This window comes from Onychostoma macrolepis, chromosome 01 (assembly GCF_012432095.1).
Source record: "Onychostoma macrolepis isolate SWU-2019 chromosome 01, ASM1243209v1, whole genome shotgun sequence".
Classification (NCBI taxonomy): domain Eukaryota; kingdom Metazoa; phylum Chordata; class Actinopteri; order Cypriniformes; family Cyprinidae; genus Onychostoma; species Onychostoma macrolepis.
In genome coordinates, this window is record NC_081155.1 from 32,473,439 (window position 1) to 32,497,480 (window position 24,042).

At 34.1% G+C, this 24,042-nt stretch overlaps 1 protein-coding gene and 1 long non-coding RNA gene across 2 annotated transcripts; one reads left to right on the forward strand and one right to left on the reverse strand.

Annotated features, from left to right (window-relative positions):
* Nucleotides 1-70: 70 nt before the first annotated feature.
* On the forward strand, nucleotides 71-20,619 carry cpe (carboxypeptidase E). Its single transcript, XM_058791060.1, has 9 exons — nucleotides 71-517; nucleotides 12,319-12,515; nucleotides 14,838-15,005; nucleotides 15,123-15,240; nucleotides 16,023-16,205; nucleotides 17,158-17,297; nucleotides 17,452-17,551; nucleotides 18,853-18,971; nucleotides 19,055-20,619. The coding sequence occupies exons 1-9, from the start codon at nucleotides 277-279 to the stop codon at nucleotides 19,151-19,153; spliced, it is 1,365 nt and encodes a 454-aa protein (XP_058647043.1). The 5' UTR covers nucleotides 71-276; the 3' UTR covers nucleotides 19,154-20,619.
* On the reverse strand, nucleotides 12,477-15,249 carry LOC131549170 (uncharacterized). Its single transcript, XR_009273346.1, has 3 exons — nucleotides 15,110-15,249; nucleotides 14,770-14,966; nucleotides 12,477-12,605 (listed from the first exon to the last, which is right to left on the reverse strand). It is a non-coding gene; the product is annotated as an uncharacterized LOC131549170 (long non-coding RNA).
* Nucleotides 20,620-24,042: the final 3,423 nt, after the last annotated feature.

A 24,042-nucleotide genomic window follows, 5' to 3' on the forward strand; every position in this document is an offset into this window, starting at 1 on the left:
TTCACACAACACTGTAAATTCGTTCGTCATTACATAAGCCACGCCCCTGCAGGGGTAGCACCGCGCGCGTTCACCAATTGCTCGTGTGTAATCTTCGCGCTGCACGTCCGCGATTTCACGCGCGTCTCCGCGGCTAAACAGGTAGTCAGGACTCGCGCTCACGCATCAATTCTGCGGTTCATACAGGACACGACACAGAAAACCAGAGAGACTAACACACAGGAAAGAAACGAGAGACAGACAGACAGCAGCGCTAAGAGAGACGAGACGGGAGCGATGACGGCGGCGGTGTTTTGCGGGGCTCTGCTGATGCTGGCCCTGGCCTCAGGCGGGGATGCTGCGGGGGAAGGAGGAATCTCCTTTGAGTACCACCGATACGAGGAGATGCGGAAAGCGCTGGTGTCCGTTTGGCTCCAGTGCCCCTCCATCACCCGCATCTACACGGTGGGCGAGAGTTTCGAGGGCCGAGAGCTGCTCGTGCTGGAGATGAGCGACAACCCCGGGATCCACGAGCCTGGTGAGAGATGAGCATTAACTATGACAGATTATAATACAGCGAGACAGACCATCATAGCATTAACTAATGAAGCTCCATAGAGCGAGTATTTTCCTCTGTGTGCCATGTTTATCCATTCTACGTGAAATTACATTTGGCCATTAATCGATAGCAAATCAATAAAGGGGGTTCTCCAGTTACGGTCGCCCTTCCAGTGAAATAACCACCTTTGTCATATTGCCATTTATTTCACGTTTTATCCTCTTTGCTGACAACACATTTGGTTCTTAAGATGGGCGATGTGAGAGGTTCATAAATGAGGCGAAAACTGCTTCTGCGAGACATCTGCTGAATGGCGATATCATCAAAATGTGCGATTATGCAAACTTGTCTCTAATAGGCCTATTGAAATTGAACAGGCATTTTCTTAGAGACTGCTTTGCGTGGTCACAATGGTGTCTACCGATTCATTTAATCATTTTGCAAGTGTTTCATAAATCATCTCTGCTCACTGTGGCGCGCAGGTGCGCTTTGGTGTGTCTGCGCGCTCACGGAGATGTGATGACAGCAGCTCACTGTGCGCCATTTTGCGAGGGTTGCAGAATGAATATATAATTGCAGATCAATTAGAGACTCAATTGCAAGGCTGCCTCTTGCCACATAAATAGATGCATTGACATAAATATTAATTATAACGTTTATATTATTTTTTTTTTTAGCTTCAGTAATAGTATTTTTGCTGTGCACGTGCAGATTTTTATGGTAGGCCTACACTGTGCCATGGTAATTAAGGTTTGAGTAATATAGGCTTAAACATGAAAGTAATATTCATACTATCATTTAGTTTGTGTTGTGTAGGCCAATGTAGGCTACTATGGTTTTAAATCCTTGGTCTGAAGCTGTATACTAATTAGTTAATTTAGTGTGCTCTATTTAGATTTTGGATTGTACTCCGTTTACAGTCTGGAATTAGGCTGAAGGATTAAGCTAATCGCTGAACACCTCAGTGAAACCTACATGGAGATGCATCAATTATTTAGCAGTGTTAATTTTTGGTCATTTGTATTCCGAATTCAGTACATGATTGCTGAAACTCAATTAGAGGATATTATGCATTCATTTTATCTCTGTCAATTAAACACTTTTTTTTTTTTCTTTATACAGGCCTTTATATACATTGTCTGTGTGACATTGGCTGTTGTATCATCAATATCCTCAGAGATCATTTGACTTAGATAAAACAAGGACCTATCTTTACCCTATAGGCCTGATTGAATTTCGGTAAAACTTTATTTTAAGGTGTCCTTGTTACACGTTACATGTACTTACTATTATAATAACACTTAATTATGCCTAATTACATGCAAGTAAGTAACCCTAAACCAAACCCTAATCCTAACCTTAACCATACAGTAAGTACATGAAGGTAATAATTATTACTCAGTACTTAAATGTATAATTACACTGTAACAAGGACACCTTAAAATAAAGTGTAATCTGAATTTGAAATGATTAGAAATGATTAGAATAAAGTCATTAATTAACATTATAGTTAATACATTAGATATCATGAGCAAACAATGAACAATAAAGCATTTATTAATCTATAGGTTCATTTTAAATTCTATATACTAATATATTATTCACATTTCAAATTGTATAAATTAATGAAAAAATAAGCTCAAGAACGATAGCAAAATAATAAATGAACAGTGTTGTGGAGTAGCTACACTGTAAAAAAAATTCCATAAAATTTACAGTAAAAAAACATAAATTCACCATAAAAAATACGGTAACAACATTTTAGGTTTTACGGTTTGAACTTAAATTTACATTTAAATACCGTAATTTCGTTAACTGATATAATGTTAATATACCAACCTATTGAAGTACTGAAATCTGTTTTGGACCTTTGAAATACACTGATAACCACCAAATGCAGGTGATGAGAAAGTCACATGATGAACCAAAGCCCATCACGAGCAGCTTTTAAATAATAACATATATAGAAGTTGCACAGTGTTATTCACACAAACACTCAACACCATCATAGTGAGACTCATTAAACTGAAATATGCAATAAACATTAATTTAACAACATTAGATGAAATATACAACCCTAATACACATAACTGATAAGAAAAAGCTAAGAAGAAACATAGTTATTTCAAAGAAAAAACATCAAATTTAAACAAAATTTGAAATGCAACGCAGGGAATTCTGAGAACGTCAGTTTACGCTTTTTCCCTGTAAATTTTACAGGAACTTACCGTTAACCATTTAACAGGTTTTTACTGAAGCATTTTCACAGTTTTTTACCGTTAAAATCACAATAATTTTTTACAGTGTAGTTACATGTAACGGAATTACGTAATTTAATTACAAAATAAATGTAATTATAATTCATTACAGTTACTGAGAAAAAGTGTACTTATGAAAATGTTAACGATTACAAAGGGGGTTACATATAAATATTTTCACACACACATACAGATTTAATTGACTTCTCTAAAATATGAGACACCAATGATTCACTAGTTTAGGATACAGAATAGAGGACGCATGCTTATTCGATAATTGTTTTTTACCATTTGGGTTTATGTATATGCTTTATTTTTTAAGATTAACTGTTTTTTTTCCAAGACATCGTTGGATGCCAGTGTTTCATATAATAGCTATCTAAAGATTTGATTTCAAAAACAGTATCATAGCTATTAAACTATATCTTGTTATGATTGTAAATCAGTATTTAACCTCAGAATGATCTTAAAGTAAAAAGTGCTGATTTTGTGTTGGATGTGCTTTCAATTCAATTATTGCTTTAAATAATTGCCTGCTTTAAATGTTTTAAAATGATTACCACTTGAAAACATTAGAAATTTAGAAAAGTAATCAAAAAGTTATCAAATGTAATCAGTTACATTACCTTAATAAAGTAATTGAAATAGTTACCCTACTTATTACATTTTAAATAGAGTAACATGTAATCTGTAACCTATTACATTTCCAAAGTAACTTCCCAACACTTTAAATGAATAAATAATTCAATTATTATTAAATAATAGTAATACAAATTTTAAGAATATATGTTTAATCTACTATAATTAATTGACAATAATAATAACAGATTAACAAATGCTGTAAAATTGTATATTATTGATAACAAATGAATGTTAACTGTAAAATTTCTGTAAAATGCAGTTTAGCTATTAGAGCTCACTCCAGCTATAGTCCCTGGACATATATTATAAAATGACACAGAATATCTCATTTATTTTGAAAATGCTAAAGTCATGAATGCATTGGATTTCTATTATTGACACATTAAGTTCATGTGTTGACTAAGCAAAACTCATTCACAGTCTTGTGTTGATGGTGAGTTCCGTGTGTACAAGTGAGAGTAGTAAGACGGGGAACTGTTATCCTAAAGGTAGGGCTCCTGTTCCTTAAATAGTATGGTTGGCTCTCCGTATGTGTGTTTGCGTAGAAATGAGTCATGACTCATTGCATTAAGGCTTTTATTGCTACCAGATGAGTTTCCAGCACCACCCACACCCTGTAGCTATGGGCAACTGCTGCACCTCAGCAGCAGCATACAGATGCGAGAGAGAGAGAGAGCGGGATATCAAAGAGAGGCCCCGTCGTCGGTCGGTCGGTCGGGTGCTGCTAGTGTGGAGTGTTACGGCTGGGCAGAAATAGCAGTTGCCCTGGAGACAGATCAGCTTAGCACCATGAGCCATGCGCTTCCCTGTACTCTGTCAGATGAGGAAGAATTAGCTTGCAATGCCGTCTGCCACAGGGGCTGGGACGTGCTCAGAAACAGGCCATCTGGTGCTCTGCTGAGTGAGCATGTGACAACACCTATATCAGATACACACATATGATAATATCTGGCCTTTTTACTGCCTCCTTTCAGAGCATTGTCTTAAGCTTTTTGAACTGATCAAGTGTCTTGTATATATTGATACATCTCATTTTCACTTTGCACTTTCCACAAATACTCTTTGGTATTCCATTACTGTTTTTATTTTAAAGGATTTGAGGGACACATCCCATCCCACATTCCAAATAGCATTCACTGTTGTAAAAAACAATTTATAATTTTTAAGTATTAACTAAATAAATGTCCAACATGTAATATTTTGCTTTGCCCCACATTTTTTGTATAACCTTATTACTGCATGCGTTTTCCCATATGAAAATTCAAGTACTGTAATTAATATCAGTCCAGTTACTATTTTTTGCACACATTGTAGTGTTTGGTGCATTCATCAAACTCAACCATTTAACCCTGTTGCTCAAGTTATAGTAAGAAAAAATATTGGGAATTTTAAGTTCATCAGTAACTACAAACCAAAACTGAACCTAAACTCTCTAGAATGTACTAAGTGGTAGCTAAATTTAGGCTAAATTTGCAACCCTGGTACCCATTCTGGCATAGTTGCAAAAAATATAATGTAATAAATTTCATTTAAGTAAGGGATAATCAATGGCTAGCTGTGCATTAAACGATTTGAATGCACGACATGGAGGCGAAGAACCACCCGATGCACAACGGAGGGTGGTTGCCTCCGTGAAGTGCATTCAAATCGTTTAATGCACAGCTAGCCGTTGATTATCCCGTTTATGCCATGGTCATTTGCCAGCATTCACATATTAAAGATGTTAATAATATTTACGCTGCAATATTTGGCCGGAACGATAAAAATGACGGTTATTTTCATCTGTATTACTATTCAACTGTAACTGTATGTTACAATGGTTACCAATGTTTTTAGGAAGCGCATTAATATAGAACATGATTAAACCACTGATCTATAATAGAACCTAGCCATTTGCAAGAAAAAAGTCAGAATTGTTAGATGAAATAGGTAAATGTTATGTAAAATGTTATATTTCATGCTGTAACTGTAGGGCTAATACAATATGTCTGAATATGTAAATATTATGTAAACCTATTGTTTAAATCAAATTTATGCTTTAATCATAGCAGGTTTCATCCATAGGCTGTCCGTTTAAACATCTGCGTTTAGTATCAGATGGTGTCTTTGATGACAGTATTGTATAAAAATGAGTTGCATTCCGATTCTGACATCCAAAGGCACAATAATATATATTTTTTTCTTCTTATTTCATGGATTCTACTCATTACCCTCCACTTTTTATCAGTGTTTTTCTGCCGCTACAATGTGTGCACAGCTGCAAGTGACGTAACTATGACGTCTACTCCAACTTGGTCTATCGGAAAATAAGAATAGAACATAAAATAGCTAATTGACAGTAGTTTGACCTCCTAAGGTTAATCACCATTTTCTGAAAGGTTAAGAACCTCTTTTCACTGACCATTTGTTTTTAAAAAGATGGAAGGTGTCGTATAATTCTATTTTCCACTGTATTGTACAGAAAAATAAGAGCATATCTGAAGCAACTGAAGCTCTCTGTCTCTTTGTGGTTTTTTGCACAAGGGGTGTGAAGAAAGTGGTATCTTCCAGTGAGCGCAAGTTCATTAATAATACATGCTAGAGGGATTCCACATCTGTTTTCATCTCTCTTTCCCTCTTTTATAGATCACATCATCTGTTCTAGGAGATTATTAGTTATTTTAGACAGGAATATAGTTTAGTCTTTGAACAGTGTACAGCGTTCTGTATAGATCAAACTTTTTCTTTTAATCATTTTTATCTCCCCCAAATAACCATCATCTCTGTGGTCAGTTCTGTTGTTGAGATGCATCTTATGTCATACATGGCCTGACCATTTGTGAAATATGTGTGCGTTTCCACTGAAGAAGTGTGCTGAATCAATTATTTTGATTTAATGGTCTCCTTTGGTCAACATAGCCATGGAAAGCAGCGTTTCTTTGACGTTAATGGAACTGTTTGTGTATGTCTTTAAGAGGTTATAGACTTGCGTCATAAGCACACATTTCCTGACTGATTGAACTGATGGATTCATGGATGGGAAAGGAAAGGATATAAGAAAGAATAGAATCAAACCTAATGCTGAATGATTCAATATTTTTACATTTATAATATATTTGAGGTTTAAGAGAGGAAGAGAGTCTTTGATGTTGTGAGTTTTTGTCATCATGTGGTAATATGAGGATCAGAAAGATTAGAATAAAATCCTTTTCTCCCTTCCTCCTCCTTTTCCTCTCATGAAGATGAGACAGCAGTTTCTGCTCTCTAAGGCACTGCATTTCTCATCTTTGGGCTCACTGTACTCTCAGTGTGTGTCTCTCTGGCTAAAACTCAGCAAGAGAGATTGCAAAAGGGCAGTCTGCTCCAGTAAACACTGCTGTGCTAGTGTGTGATTTGTTTTTCATAAGAAATCTGCATGTTGTATCAAGGAAAATCTTTGCTTTCCCTTGGAATCGACACTCGATGCCAATTTTGACACTGCAGCAATAATTAATAGCAGCAAACCTGTTGTTAAACACATCTTTATTGAATTTCTAAATGTGACTCGTTAGTTTGCATATTTTTCCTTCAAGTTTTAAAAGAAACCAAAGCTGATGCATTCCACATTAAGCTTCTGTTCTGCAGTGTCTTTGAACGGCACTTGGCCAGTAAGATTAGAAGACTCTAAATATTTTTAACTGTATGAATATTAAATATCACTTGAGTAAAACACAGGCGGATCTATTAATGTTAAAGTGAAGAACGCCAGATCGCTGCTGTGGCATCAATAAAACATCTTTATTGCATATTATTGTGTTTCTGCATGCATTAAAAACGAATGTGCGTACTGCAAATTAAGACTTTTATTCAGCAAGGATGCATGAAAATGGTCAAAATAGAAATCTTAAATTATAAATATCTTATATGTCTTCATTTGTAATTTAAGATCTCTATATCAAATAAAGGCTGTTATTTTAAATGTTCTATTCATCAGAGAATCCTGAAAATTGTATCAGTTTTCACAAAAAAGCAGCACAACTGTTTTCAACATTGATAACCACCAATCAGCATATTAAAATGATTTCTGAAGAATATAAATATATATAAACATAGAAAAGTTATTTTAATTTTTACAGTATTACAGTTTTTACTGTATTTTTGATCAAATGAATGTAGCCTAATATACAAACTCTTGCGAAATTTGAGATTAGCTCCTTCAATTTATGAGATTCATTGTTATTTACTGTATTTATCAACAGTCCTAATGTATATATTTATCTTACTGTGAGACCCAATATACAACCTACATTGGCTTGCTGAAGGATTTATAGTATGTTTACAGGTTGGTCTGTGATATTTAATTTTTATTCAAAGATTTTATTTGAGGCACATAGTTGCAAATACGATATCCTTGCAAACCTTTGGTAAATGCAGATATCTGATACCACATTTAACACTGATTTAAACCAAAGTGACATTTTAGTTACATTTCTATTTGAAGGATTTGTCTTAAAACCAGATGTGAGTATACACAAATAATAAAGAGAACGCTGCGTGTTTAAATGTTTGTCTTTCCTGAGGTATATTGTCCTAAATGAGGTTAACAGATACTGTAACAGTTCTCATATTTCTCTTGACGTATATTTTCTTTGTGAGGAAGGGAAAAAAAGAGAAAGAGGGATAGAGAGGTAGTAAACAAAGCCAGGAGAAAGTTAATGAGATGAGATGAGTGCGAGAGATGGTGTTGATGTTAAAGAATATGTTTAGAGAGAGAAGTGATGTACATGGCTTAGAAATGTGTTATTTTAGCCTTTTTGTTCGTCTGTTTCACTGATAGATTAGCAGTTTTCCCCTTTCCTGGCTGCACCTCACTTCATCTGTACAGCAGATGATTTCCTCATTACTGCTATCAAAACAGCGGTAACACTTTATAATAAGATGTCATTTGTTAACATTAGTTAATGTATTAACTAACATGAACAAACAATGATCAGCACATTTATTACACTATTTATTCATCTTTGTTAACGTTAGTTAATAAAAATACAGTGGTTCATTGTTAGTTCATGTTAGTTCACAGTGCATTATGTTAACAAACACAACTTGAGATTTTAATAATGCATTAGTAAATGCTGAAATTAACATTAACTAAGATTAATAAATGCTGTAGAAGTACTGTTAACTCTTAGTTCATGTTAACTAATGTTAACTAATGAACTTATTGTAAAGTGTTACCAAAACAGCTTTACTTTATTTGGATAAGACATACATATAAAACTGTGTTTCATAATAAAGGGGAAGTTTGTTCCTTAAGTCTGTGTGGGATTTCTCACTTCTTGTGTTCATCCTTCGCCCACCTGATGCATTAATTATTTCATTTTGGGACTAGGGGTGTAAAAACGGTTTGACACTGAAAATTCACAGCATCACTTATGGAATTTACTTTAATAATAACCAATGTATTACATGTTCATTTATGTATCAGTTTGACTGACACGATATATAGTCTGTCTCTCTCTTTCTCTCTCTCTATATATATTTACATTTAAGACATTTAGCAGATGCTCTTATTTAACAAAAGACAAATTTCAAAAGCAACATAACTATATTTATAACTATAATGTTATTAATATTATTTTATCTTATTTTAATATCTATAATGGATATTATATTTCTACTGTTGTAGTCTCATTTGATACATGATTTCTCATTTATATTTATTGCAGAAATACAACAATTAAAAATCTTCTCTATATCAGATTATTTCCATCAGTGAATGTCAATATTTCATCACAGTACAAATTGTGACAAAATGTGACTTGTAACTAAACAAACAAACAAAAAAACAATTTTGACAAAAAAAAAAGAAAAAAGTTGATGTGTTTGAATTTAATTTACGTTTGATTAAAAGTTAACGTGAATGACAACTTCCAAGTATTACCTCATAGATTTAGTCTTAAAAGTAGATTTTATCTTTGCTGTGCAGGGTGCAGTATAAAAACAATATTTATTGCATGATTGCATTGCTTATCAGCTGATATGAAGTATATTTTAAAAACTTATATATTAAAATGATAAACAGCACATCCTGTCATATGTTAAAAAATCAAGTCAGAAAACAGCTTTACTTTCAGTCTCTCACTTTCTCACACACTTTTTCTTAGACACCTACCCATCTACACACTCACGCACACATTACACATTCAGACGCACATTTCCTATGGACTGGCCTGGGAATACTTTGCTTTGACATTAACATCTGCAAAAGAGTTTGGCGGTAATTTCATTCTAAAGTAATTGGAGCTTCAAAGTCTGGTTGTAAATGTGACAGGGACATACGTCCTTATTTAGGAGCTTGAACACACATGCACTGGGGATATTTTGCACATGCTGCTCTTTAATTGCGAGATGTAGAATATTTAGATGTTCGGAGGAAGCAGTGAAATAGATGGTTAAAAAAGGCCAGAGCCTGCAAGGAACCCTGCTGAATAAAACTGCTCTTCCATCTGTTTCCAATCTGTGTGCATGGCAAATAAATGTGCATTCAGTACTGTATGCCTTTGTGTTCTTGCTTAACTGGTGCGTTGGCTTTTTTAAACAGGTCTGTCCAAAGTAAACATCCATTTTAGAGCCCATGTCCTATATAAGGTGCTTAAATATTATATAATGTTTACTGCGCAATGGCAGGTAAACATTTCTTGTGTGTTGTATATATGTGTAAGCTCTACATTACAATAAAATGTCAGTGTGGTGTGCTTATCAGGAGCTCTCAGAAGATCATGTTTCTGAGATTAACAAAGAAAAATGTCTAGTGTCCTTTCCTGGCCTCTGATGATTTGTGCATGTTACCTGAGGGATGAAGTGTGCTTGCCTATGTTAGTGCACATGTTTGAGCATGGGATTGTTGGGGAGGGTTTAAGTGGGTCAGGGCTTTGTTGTGTGAAAGCAGAGAGGATTCTGGAAGCTCTAAGGACATTACCTGAGCCCATGTTTGCACTGGGTTTAGTGATTGCAGCTATTGATATATAATATTTGTGTTTTTTTTGTTTGTAAATGCACATATATTTTACCATACACTGCCATTCACAAGAGTGGGGCTAATAAGATTTTATTAATATTTTTGAAAGACGCCTTTTATGCTCAAAGTTTGTGTATAACCGTTTCTATTTTAATATATTTTAAGATTTCATTTTAAGATGAATCGTCAGCAGACTATCATGGAAGCCTGTTTCCGCCACAGAATAAAAAAAAAAAAAAAAAGGTAATTGCGACTTTTTGTCTCACAATTCTGAGCATGATATAAACGTGCAATTCTGACTTTTTTCTCAGAATTGTGAGACATAAATTTCTCAGAATTCTAACTTTATAACTCACAATTGTAAGAAAAAAACTCAGAATTGTGAATTTGTGTCACACAATTCTAAGAAAAAAATAAGAGGTGAGAATTGAGAGATGTGAACTCAAAGTCAGAATTGTTAGATTAAAAGTCGCAATTACCTTTTTTTAACTTTAAAATTTATTTTAAAAAATCCAAACTTTTGAACAGAAGTGTATGTGTAGTCTAAACTAATTACTAAACCCACATTTTTAAATGCCAGATAGCGTTATACAAGACACAGCGACATGCTATAAATATACATTTAATATTACACATTCATTTTTCAAAGTATTTTCAAAGTAATATTTTTAATACTTACATTTTATATGAAACAATATGCAAAACAATTTGTATAATCATATATTTCATCAGCTAAAATAATATAAAATATAAGTATCAGCACCGCAACAGCTTTGAGAGGTTAAATGAGTGTGGGGAGTTCTGTATTTGCAAAAACACTGTTGCAGGAATACACCTCTGCCCTGTATGTTTTATAAGTATATGCACATTTAAGAAAAATTCAGTAAATAAATAAAAAGGATAAGTGAATGTTTGTGAATAGGTCCATAGGAATCCATTGTTTCTATTCAAATGACATCTGAAATGTCATGTATGCTTTCTTATTTACTACTCCATCTGTTCAGTCAATCTAGCATTATAGATGTTATGCAGATTAATGTCTTCTCTCTCTCTCTCTGTCTTTATGTGAGTGTGTTGATCTTGACATCTGGCAAGGTGTTCTCGGAGGAGTAGTTCTCAGTAAATCCACAACCTAGACCAGAATCATTAAGCACAATCTAGAAACAAGGGGAGACCAATTTCATTTAAGTAAACAAATGAGACCATGTCTTGATTATGCAAACAAAGGAGCTGCTTTTGAAGTGGAAAAGAAGAGAACATTAAAAATAACCAAGAGGAAGTCTAACATCTCATGTAATAAAATATGAATAGAAAATAAAACAGCTCATAAAATATTTAGTTTGACCTCCTTAAGTAGAAATGACTAATCGTTTCAGGCCTTATTGTACCCTATTTGTGGAAAGTGGCAAGTATAATAAAATATTTAATTATGTGTGGATATTTTGAATATCTGTCAATGTTGTGCTGATTTTCATTGGTTATATTTTGAAATGGTTGACTTTGTTTATTTAGTGATTTTTTTTGTACTTTAAAAGCCCAAAATATGATCAGCAAGTTATGTACTTCAATGCTATTTTATATCTAATTTTTAGAAGTTAAGTTTTTTTTTCACAGCCTTTCTGTTTGTCCTCTATTCGATTCAGTATCATAATAGTAAAATACATCCTAAAAGTTCTACAATAAGTGCTAAATGATTGACAAATTGTCCAAGACTTTACATATGATCTGTTGGTAAGATACTGGTTATGCTGATTCATACAACTCAAATAGTACAGTTCACTTTTTAAAAGATAATGCTTAAAATAACTGGCAAGGCATCATTTAGTTGTTATTTTTGTTGGTTCATTTAACACACATGTGCATACAGTGTTGTGTCATTAACTTTGTTTGTTTTTGTGTGATAGGTGAGCCGGAGTTTAAGTACATTGGGAACATGCACGGTAATGAGGCCGTGGGCAGAGAGCTGCTCATCTATCTGGCTCAATATCTCTGTAATGAGTACCAGGAGGGCAATGACACCATCATCGACCTGATCCACTCCACACGCATTCACATCATGCCCTCCATGAATCCTGATGGCTTCGAGAAAGCAGCCTCACAGGTAAACACACACACACCTTACACAAGAAGAAGAATATAAACAGAATGCAGGTGTATCTTTGGTTTTTGGTGTCCTGTGTTCCAAATGGGCCTAAAATGCAAAAATAAAAAGCCTAATTAGGGATAGTAAAGATCCATATCCAAAAGCACAAACATAAAGTAAGATTTCAAAAAGTTAAAAAAGGTTGTAATTAATGTACACAGTATATTGAAAATAATAATGAAAATTATAAACACAATTAGAAAATTAGATTCTTTATATTCTCATATTTCCATCATGACAACTCTTGGAAGATTTTAGCATGGTAATTGATATAATGTATTTAGTCTTGGCTGCTGTTGCTGCAAAGCAAGTATAGGAACTTGCTACTGCCAATACATATGCCGATACGGTGCTGTGAGTATTTAAGACATACTGCTGCTGCGCAAGTAGCATATATAATAACCCATAGCAGAACTAGACAGGTGGAGCTGGGGAAGGTGGAGGCTTTCAGAGGAACTCTGAAAGTGCGCTGCGAAATGCTCTATTGAATGATAACTAGCAATTTAAATGTAAAGTAGGAATTGCATTGGCTACATATGCAACGTTACGTGAGCGTAACAGAGACAATAGTCCAAAAACCACTAGCGGTTGACAAATTTCTACCGGTTTATTGTGTCTACTGGTATATCGCCTACCCCTACCACTATAGTACTGTTTTGATCTCTTTGCTATTTGCAATGGTTGCTATTTACTATTTGTCATACTGTAATTTTAAAAAACCAATTAGGGTTGACTAGCAAACTAAATATTAATTATTAATTTAATTAATAGTATTATATAGAACCCACAACAATTTACTAAAAATAAAATCATAGATAATAACAACTGAGGTTTCAATTAAATTTTGAACGCTGAACTAAAAAAAAATCCCAGATTTTCATTTTTAAAAAACTGTTCACCTTATTTTAGCATAGAGTTTTGTTGGCAGAATGCAGTGGTGCGGAATTCATAACACTTTACTGTGGTTTACCACATCCTTCTGCAGTCTGTACTCACACAAGTGTGGGCATTGACATTTAACAACACATTTGACATATTTTATACATGAGGTCCCTGGACTTTTAGTTGCATATTTGTTTAGAGAAAACCAAAAGATTATTAAACACCTCAGTGGGATGTGGTTTACCGCACTGCTTTACTGCTTCAGCTGTGATAAATGTCTAGCCTGACCACACAGCAAACATGCATTGTCTCTGGGTTTTTCTGTTTGTTTCAGAGGTGAATGGAAAGTCCTGTCCTGGCAAATATGAGCACAAAGGTTGCATCTTTTATGGGAACTGTACTTTAAAAACTATCAAATGATTTCAGTAGGTTAGAGAGAATGACAGAGGTCACAGATAGGATAAAGTTTTGTGATCATGGGTGATATGGGTTTTATTTGCAAGTTAAAAGACTTGCTCTTTTAGCCAAACTCACTTTACAAGACTCTGGCATTTCCTGTAGTGTCTGAAAAATGACGAGTAACCAAAGTGATTTCCTCTTCAGTCTGAAACCTAGTCTCCACTAAGTCTAATCTGGGTCTGTTCAGCTTTCACCTGTTTGTGTAATGTCTGCCCTGCCAAAAAACTTAAACCCCCTTTTTTTGAAGGTTTGCTATAATATTCAAAAGTTTAGGGTCAGTAAGATTGCAACAAAAATTGCAACATCTGTCTTAAAGTATTTATTATAATTATTATAAATATGAATACACTTTCTTTCAAAAGTTAGGGGTCAGCAAGTTTTTAAGACATAGTTGATAGCATTAGTGACTTTAGCTGTTAAGCTCAAACACACACACGTTTGTTTCTGTGAATTGTGGGGACTTTCCAAAGACTTCTATTACTTTTATACTGACCAAACAATATATTTTATCCCCTAACCCAACCCTAATCCTAAACCTACCCCTTACAGAAAATTGTTACACTTTCAGATAAACATCATTTACTATTTTTAATAATGTTTAACCACAGGCCGGTTCCTACAATGTCAAAAAGTTCAGGTTTTACTATCCTTGTGGGGACATTTGGTCCCCTCAGTGTAGCATAAACAAGTACACACACACACACACACCAAATAAGTACCTTGAAAGTAAAAAAAAAAGAAGCAATTCACTGGAATGAAAAAGGCCTTCATAAAGATTCTTTAAAAATATATTTTTTTGTGACAAGAAGAACATACATGTTTGGGACAATTTTTCATTTTTGAGTGAACTACTTGAAAATGGAGACCTTACCTTTTTTTTTTTTTTTAAGATTGTGGTAATTCTGCTAATGGTATCATTATTCTAATATTTATGTGCAGCCTGGTGAGATGAAGGACTGGTTTGTGGGCCGCAGCAATGCTCAGGGAATTGATCTGAACCGGAACTTTCCAGATCTTGATCGCATCGTCTACATGAATGAAAGAGAGGGAGGAGCCAACAACCATCTCCTGAAAAACATGAAGAAAGCTGTGGATGAAAACACCAAGGTGAGAGAGCAACTATTTGTTAAATATCGCAGCATGGTATTAGTAGTGTTACACATTTTGGAGCATCAGTTTTTAGACCGGTAAAATTTTATTTATTTTTTTACCTGTGTGTTACAGCTGGCACCAGAAACTAAGGCTGTCATTCACTGGATTATGGACATTCCATTTGTCCTATCAGCCAATTTGCATGGAGGAGACGTGGTGGCCAATTACCCATATGATGAGACACGCAGTGGTGAGAAACCATATGCATACACAAAAAACAATCATATACAAACATATACATTCATATACGTTCTTAAATATAATATAATATTTGTTTGGGGTCAGTAAGATTTGTTTAAAAAAAAAAAGATAATTTTATTCATAAATATTACATTTACATTGGTACAAAAGATTTATATTTCAAATAAATGCTGTTCTTTTGAACAAAGGAAATGTAAATAAAGGAATTCTGAAAAAATGTATCACTAAATGTTTCCACAAAAATATTAAGCAGCATAACTCAAAATTGATAATAATGAGAAATGCTCCTTGAGCACCAAATCAGCATATTAGAATGATTTCAGAGGATCATGTGACACTGAAGACTGGAGTAATGATGCTGAATATTCAGCTTTACCCTCACAGGAATAAATTAATTTAAAAAATACATGTTAGTCAGAGACAGTAGAAGACAGTTCATTTCAGTTATAATAATATTTCACAATATTACTTATTATTATTGTATTTTTGATCAAATAAGTAACTTTTGAATAGCAGTGTAATATAATGTAATTACAAAGTAACCCTAACCCTTATAAACACCTACAGTTTTTGCATCATGCAACATAATTTGACTTATTAATAGACCTTTTTTTACTAGTTGGTTTTAGAAAACATTACCAAAAATGTGTCCCAAATATTTACAAGTATAGTCAATCAATTACAGTTTCATAGAATTAAACCAGGAAAATTTATCATAAAATTTGATTGGCTATGTTCTTCTGTTTTTTTTTTTCTCTGTTTGTCCATCAGGTTCTACTCATGAATATAGTGCTAGTCCAGATGATCTGGTGTTTAAGTCTCTGGCTAAAGCCTACTCCAGCTATAACCCAGTGATGTCTGACCCAAACCGGCCGCCATGCCGCAAGAATGATGATGACTCCAGCTTCAAAGAGGGCATCACTAATGGAGGAGCCTGGTACAGTGTGCCTGGAGGTATAATGCACAGCTTCAGGAAATCACTAATATATTGTATTAATTGTGCTGTACATTGATTTATTAGAAGCATAATAATTATTGTTATTATTAGTATTAGTATTTCGCACAGCATAATAATGTATTGATTGTGCTGTACATCTGTACGAAGGAGTTTATATTGTCAAAGCCACTTATTTTTCTTAATTGATTAGTGATCTAGAAATAAATAAATATTTCATTTCAAATTCTTAAAATTATTGTTAATTATTTATGAAATCTAAATTATAATAATTATTTTTGATTATCAGTTTGGACCTTGCTGTATGATGCTATGTAATAATATGTCTCATCAGGACATTGTCTGATGTATATTTGTTTATAAAGGCTAAAAGCGGAAGTTTTAATACCAGATTAAAAAACAAACAAACAAAAGCATGGGAATTAATTTGCCTAAAGCTGGTAATCACATCTAGAGAATTGTGTGCTTTCAAATTTGTGGCAGCAGTTTGGGGAGGGCCTGACAGCATCTTTGGGATAAATTGAAATGGGCATTGCAGGCTTCACCCAACACCAATTCCCGACCTCACTGATGTTCTTTCAAATCCCCACAGCCATGTTCTAACATTTAGTGGAATGCTTTCCTGGAATAGTGGAAGCTGTTTTAGCAGCATTGCAAGGGATTAATGCAGATGGTTTTAAAATTAAATGCGCAACAAGCTCATATGAGTGTATGTTTAAGTGTCCACATACAGTACTTTCGCCACGTAGCGCATGTTAATTAAAAATAAAAAATTTCCTAGAAAAAGGCCACTTAAAGAGATAATTCACCTTCAGTTGCTGGTCCAAATTGACTTCCATAGTATGGAAAAAAAAACACTTTGCAAGTCAATGGGGACTAATTGAAGGTGAACTATCCCTTTAACGTCAGTTCCAAACCTTTGATCTTTCCCTTTCTCTCTCTCTCTGTCAGGTATGCAGGACTTCAACTATCTGAGCAGCAATTGTTTTGAGATCACTCTGGAGCTGAGCTGTGACAAGTTTCCTTCTGAGGACACACTCAAGCAGTACTGGGACCAGAACCGCAACTCACTGGTCAGCTACATAGAGCAGGTACAGCCGAATCCTTTGCTTTCTAATGCCTAGTTTTTGTTTGAAAATGCTGACAGGGAGAGAGAGTTGTTTTGTTTTCTGTAAAGCTCGGATTCATGAGTCAGGATTAGATGGAGGTAGTTTCATCCCTTTTGATCCCTCATGTCCTTCACAGGTTCACAGAGGAGTGGCGGGATTTGTTCGTGATCTCCAAGGGAACCCCATCTCAAACGCTTCTATTTCTGTTGAAGGAATTGACCACGATATGACCACAGGTACGCAAACAAGCACATACATACACACAGCAATTTGAAATTATTTAAAGGCTTGGCACAACTAGCACCATCAAACAGAAACAAAACTATAATAATAATAATATATTTCTAATAAATATATTAGTCAAAATTAGCATGTTAACGCAGGTGATTAATTTTTCCAGTTAATGGCGTTAAAAATATTTAAGACCGTTAACGCAGAGGAGGAGCTAGTGTTGGCCACCCCACTCACAACTGCTACTTCTGTCTCTTTTTTCTTGACAAGAATTGCGTTTATTTAGATGCAGAATGCCTTTACAACCACATTAAATGGGAGACTTTACAGATGCGCACTCCACTTCACCTCAGCGTAGCGTGCTTGTAGCCTGTACTCTACAATTGCACACACAAATGTGGTGACGTGCACTGTAGCCTGTGTCATTTAATATTAAAGCACAAATGAAACTACGAGCATGCGTGTCAGATCCACGTCACTTTCAGCAGCGGCAGGTCTTAAAGAAATAGCAGCCTAAAAACCTAATAACCCAGCAGCTGTGATGTCTGTTAATCAAAGAGGAAATCAATCATTTTTGTAGCTTTAAGGATTCATCTATATTTAATTTAGAATTTAGTGTTTGATAACTTTATTCAATTTCTGTACATTTCCTACATGCTGAAGGGCACAGGTAAATATGACATTTGGTATAATGGGTTTATGTGAAGATTGTTTTAAGTTCACTTAAATGTTAAAATTGATAGCTCTCAATTATACTGTAATGGTGAATGGCTATAAAAAATAACAATTTCCAGTAGTATTGGTTTCAGTGATTCGCCTTCAGTCATAAAAAAAAGATGTCATTAAACAAATATTAATAATATACTGTCTTTATGTTGTTTCTACATTAATTCAAAGATTGAATGTGACATTTTTGCAATATAAAAGTATATTTAAAATATTTTAATTGTAAACTCGTTTGGTGGGATTAATTTCAGAAAAATGTGGGATTAATTAGTTAATATTTTTGACAGCACTAATATATATATATATATATATTTTAGAGTTGCTTTACATCAAATTTTTTAAATATTATTTTATTATTATTATTACAACAAAAAATTATAAAAAGCTACTTGTCTCTGCAAATAAATTATTTATTTTAAGTATTTTATCAGAAAAAAAAAATACACATTCACCTTTTACTCTACCACCAAGTTAGATTTCTGTTGGAAACGTGTGTTGGTCTGCCCTCTTGTGGCCATAATTTGCCACTTTTGGAAGTAAAATTTCAAACGTAAATCACTCTTCTTATTTTTTTCATTAGCTAAGGATGGCGATTACTGGCGCTTGTTGGCTCCTGGTAACTACAAAGTGTCAGCATCTGCTCCTGGGTACCTCACTGTGGTCAAGAAAGTAGCTGTTCCCCACAGCCCTGCTACACGGGTAAACACAGACCCCCTGTTCTCTCACTCTTCTCATTATATCTAACATCCTATTCTGACGTCTCTCATTTTTCTCGCTCTCAGCTGGATTTTGAGCTGGAGTCGCTGGAAGAGAGGAAGGAGGAAGAGAAGGAGGAGCTGATGGATTGGTGGAAGATGATGTCAGAGACACTCAACTTCTAACTTTCCTGAGGCAGACGCCATCACAAGCATTATGGGTGTAATATATTTATTGTTGTCGTATGTGTGTGCTCATCAACTTAAAATAACATACTTCAGTTTTTTTGGTTTGTTTTGATTGTTTTACGTTAGAGGCACTGCATTTGAACATATTTACAACAGCCATAGGCGCATAAGCCATTCATACATGTTAACAAAGACAACCAGTGTTAAAGCTGGTCTAAGTATTTGCAGATATGGTTTTCCTTGTAAATATGGATGCAGACATGTATTGCCACTAAATGAAATGCTATGTAGGTTTGGTAAAGTGCCCCTAATGTAAAGTTGATCCTATTGCACTGTTTTTGCGATTTCGATCAACCTGGTTAGTGTTATTTTAGAGCATTGTGTATCATCTGCCTGTTTCCTGCAGGCATGCAAAGGTTATTACATATACTGACAGAAAAGAATCACGCATAACACAGAAAGTCGATATTGTGGAGGCTGATCTATTACTCTTTTGTAATGTTGTGTTTTACATTGATATTGTGAGATTATTTTGTAGCTATGGTCACCAATCACACCAACCAATTAGAGAGCACTGTGTTGTGATGAATGTACATGTCAGCAATGAATATGACTATTTATTCTGATCGTGACTGATTATGACTGAAGCCAATGTAGACAGCACTCATTTACACCTAATCACAAGTCTCTTTCTGTTCAAACACTGTCCTGTGGTTTTAAATAACATTATGCTTGATGTTTTGAATGGGAGTGCTTTTGATAAACCTGTTTCATTTACAAATGCTTTAATAATTATAATGCTGAATATCATATCCAGAGAATTGTTCAGATGAAAAGAAAATGGAAGAGGTTATCAACTGAACTCCTACCGTATGTTATAAGAACTATATAGGAAATTAAATAATTTGATAGATGATAGCTATAAATCTGTTTTATCTATGTTTGTAAAGCAGAGAGTTTCATTTCAGATCATATAACAGATTTTAATGGCACAAACTAAACAAGCAAGCTTATTTAGATCTGATGGTTTTTTAATCTATACCAAAATGCACAATTGTGCCCGATGAAGTACTATCTGCAGTCTTTATTAAACATTCTGTAATATATTGTCTTTTTCTTTTCTTTTTTTGGTCTGTTTAAATATATTTATAACTAGTGTATTTCTGTAATATGAAATGGCACATGTTAATGCTAAATCAATCAACATTATGATAAAGTCTATAATCCTACATACTGAATTTCTCATCGATCCAAATGTTAACCCTCTGATTTGGGAAATTTCATTCACATCTAAATTAAACCCAAGCTTAAACTTTTAATATCAATGTCATGAAATGGCATTTCAAGTCAGCTTATGTATTTCTCTTTTGAGACTTAAGTGGTATGTCTTGTATATGAATGTAATGATGGTTTAATTGAATGATCCAATTTGCAACCAAAATAAACTTCCCTTTCTGTTGTCAGTCCGCTTGTATTTCTCATTTTTCTATGAGATAAGCCAACTGCCATCATGTTAACTGCAAATGCTAATATTTGTAATAATTAACATTAAAATGAATGTAAAACTAATGCAGAGTTTAGAAACTAATCAGTTACTTAATTATACATTTCAATTCACTCATGCTCAGTCAACATAAAAAAAAAAACCAGCTACAATGATAATATATTGCAAGCAGAATAAATATCTTAAGTCCTAACCTTCATGAGTGTTTTTAATATCCAACAATTAAAATCATTCAACAATCATTTTGGTTATGAAAATGAAAGTGAGGGAGAGAGAGAGAAACCCTTGTTTTTAGCGTTTTTAGTTTTTAACTTTAAGTGAACTGCAGCCAGCAACTTTTTGCTCATGCTTGCACTCGTGAGCCTGGTTTCTCCCAAGGTTTTTTTCTCCATTCTGTCACCGATGGAGTTTTGGTTCCTTGCCGCTGTCGCCTCTGGCTTGCTTAGTTGGGGACACTTGATTGCACAGATACTATTTAAACTGAACTGAACTGGACAATGACATCACTGAATTCAATGATGAACTACCTTTAACTGAAAATTGAGTGTTTACTATTGTCCTTTTGCATTACTGACACGCTATTTTCATATTTGATACTGTAAAGCTGCTTTGACACAATTTGTATTGTTAAATGCGCTATATACTGTACATAAAGGTGACTTTAATTGATTTGTGCATGCTTACTCCAGTGGTTTTCAAACCTGTCCTGGAGGCACCCCTGCCCTGATCATTTTGCATGACTCCCTCATCTAACACATCTGATTCAAATCATCAGCTCATTAGTAGAGACTGCAAGACCTGATTTGGGTGTCTAAGGGAGACGTGTGCAGGGCCAGGGGTGCCTCCAGGACAGGTAAAACCACTATAGGGCCCAATGAAATCAATTAATTTTTTTCCCAAAACTTTTTTTCTTTTTTTTTTTAATGATTTTTCTGGATTCTGGTTTTATTTGTTTATTTTTTAATTTCTGGACCCCGTTTTAATGGTTAAATAAAATTATATTAATCAAAAAGAATGTCTAAAAGATTGAAATTATAAAAAAATATACAATTTAACAGAAATGTATTAAAAGTTTAACAAAAATCTAATTTTTAGGGCCCTATGAAATACGTATTCATTTTTCTCAAATTATGTTTGTTTATTTATTCTAAATTCCATTCCATTTTAATGGTTTAATTAAATGTTATTTATTTCCGATTATTACAATTATTATTATTAATGTTTTTTTATTCTTATTATTAGATGTACATTCTACTGTACAATAATACATTTCTGTCATAATTTATTCAAGTTAAAACGAACTTTTATTTTGATGGGTTGCCGTGAACAATTTTGCTTGTGTGTGAGCATGATATGATGGTAGTTTGAAACATAAAATGCTCATAAAAATAAAGTGACTCTTAGAGCAGTTCTGGAGTTGGTCATGACCTATATGCAGGGTTTAAACTGGACCGGGACCGTCTGGGGCTAAGCCCCAGCACATAAGACTCCGGGGCTCGACATTAACGCTTCATTAACGCCAGACAAGTAACATGATTAAAACATCACTAACCAAAAATAATTATGTAAACACCAAAACGCAAGTATTATTCTGATTTTATTACATTTAGAGTAAGTGGCGAATAGTGGATATAGCTGTATATAATGCTATTGACAGTATAAGGTTGCGCGAGGTGAGGTTCACGCAGCCTCTCGAGGAGAAATCAAAACGCGCAACACTAAGAAACTCAGCATACTGAGGTAAAAATTCAAAATGGAAAGTTTTTATATTTAAAATACAGTTAGTTAGGCAACATCACTCAACGTTTTCACCATTACGACTGTTTAATAGTTCTATAAACAGTTCAATGAGCAAATACAATAATATTAGGTCACTTACTTTTTACCACAGCGCATCTCAAAGCAACCATCCGATTCATTGCTGAATGATTCAGTGTTTTGAACGAATCGGTTGAGTCAAAGTTTCATTAGCCCATGCATAAACATCTGATGAATCTGCCGTTTGAACGAATCGTTTGAATGAACGACTCAATGACTCACTCATTAAACTCTCACTACTGGCACCTACTGGCGTTTTAATTTAGTTGAAAAGTATAATTTCCACCATCATTTCTTGTTTGTATATTACATTTTTGTTTTTAAAGAATCTCATAGTTTTTATGTAGTTGTATTTTTCAGTGTAAATAATTTAATTTGACAACGTATAGATAATAACAATCACATTATTATAATTGAATAGATCAAATGTAAGAATTTGAAATTAAAGTTAATGAGATTAATGAGAAAATGCCCTCTATAAAAGTAAAAAAATAAAATAAAATGCTCTTGGATAAAATAAAAAACATGCAGATTTATAGCCTATGTCACAGCTTATAGAAAACCGATGAGAATATTGCATTAGAATAAATCATATTTGCAAAAAAAAAAAAAAAAACACACACACACACACATATACATAATACATATTTCCATTGTCCTCATTTGTAAGTCGCTTTGGATAAAAGTGTCTGCTAAATTGTTAAAGTAGCCTACTAAATGTGTATGTGTGTATATATATTTGCTAGATATCATAGAGCCCCCCCACATAACAAATCCCAATTTAACCCCTGTGTATATGTCCTCATTTAGTGAGAGGACATGCTGAAAACTTCATGTAGTAGGTTAAACCACACATCTGCGTCATTCTCTCAGAGACAGAACATACATGATTCCATTGTGCGTTCCATTTGTACATGTAGAACATGGACATTCCCAGTAAAAACTTTTAAATGGAATGCAACAACTCCAACTTCAGAATCCAATATGGCTGCTCAGTGCAACAACAGAAGAGAAACAGTAGTAGGCGAACACATTATATATCACTTATGTTTGCTTTGTTTCAGTAAACTCAGTGGTGCACATATCCAACCTCTATTTGTGGACATGATACTATGGCGTTATATGTGCAAAATACTGATTTTATGTGTTTTTAATCGACTTGCATTGTTAACAATGGACACGTCCATTTGACTTTTCTAACATTACTCAAACATGGTCCACTTGCGTGTGACTTTATAGCTCCAACTTCTTAGGTAAAACAGAACGCAGTCTTTTTGTGGTTTAATTCACTACTAATGGTTTAATACACTACTCCATATCGCAATTAAATTTAAGTGTAGTGACCTGCTTTTGATTTATTAATTCAAAATTGGGCAATTCCCGTGATATTCCGCGTTACATAATAAATTACATTTTTATGACTGGATTCCGCGATTTTTCGGACGTGATTCAATGCCATACTCACGGCTAAATTCTTTCCCCCTTTTTTTCCTTTGCAGGTATTACTGTTAAAGAATATCCAGACACCGTCTGTTGAGAGAAACGTTTAGAATATGTCAATATG

Bases quoted from the DNA above. Each gene is read 5' to 3' on its own strand.
- cpe (XM_058791060.1), top strand. From the start codon at position 277: ATGACGGCGGCGGTGTTTTGCGGGGCTCTGCTGATGCTGGCCCTGGCC. The intron at 12,516-14,837 runs GTAAACACACAC...ATTTATGTGCAG, and splicing joins TCGAGAAAGCAGCCTCACAG to CCTGGTGAGATGAAGGACTG. The intron at 15,241-16,022 runs GTGAGAAACCAT...TTTGTCCATCAG, and splicing joins ATATGATGAGACACGCAGTG to GTTCTACTCATGAATATAGT.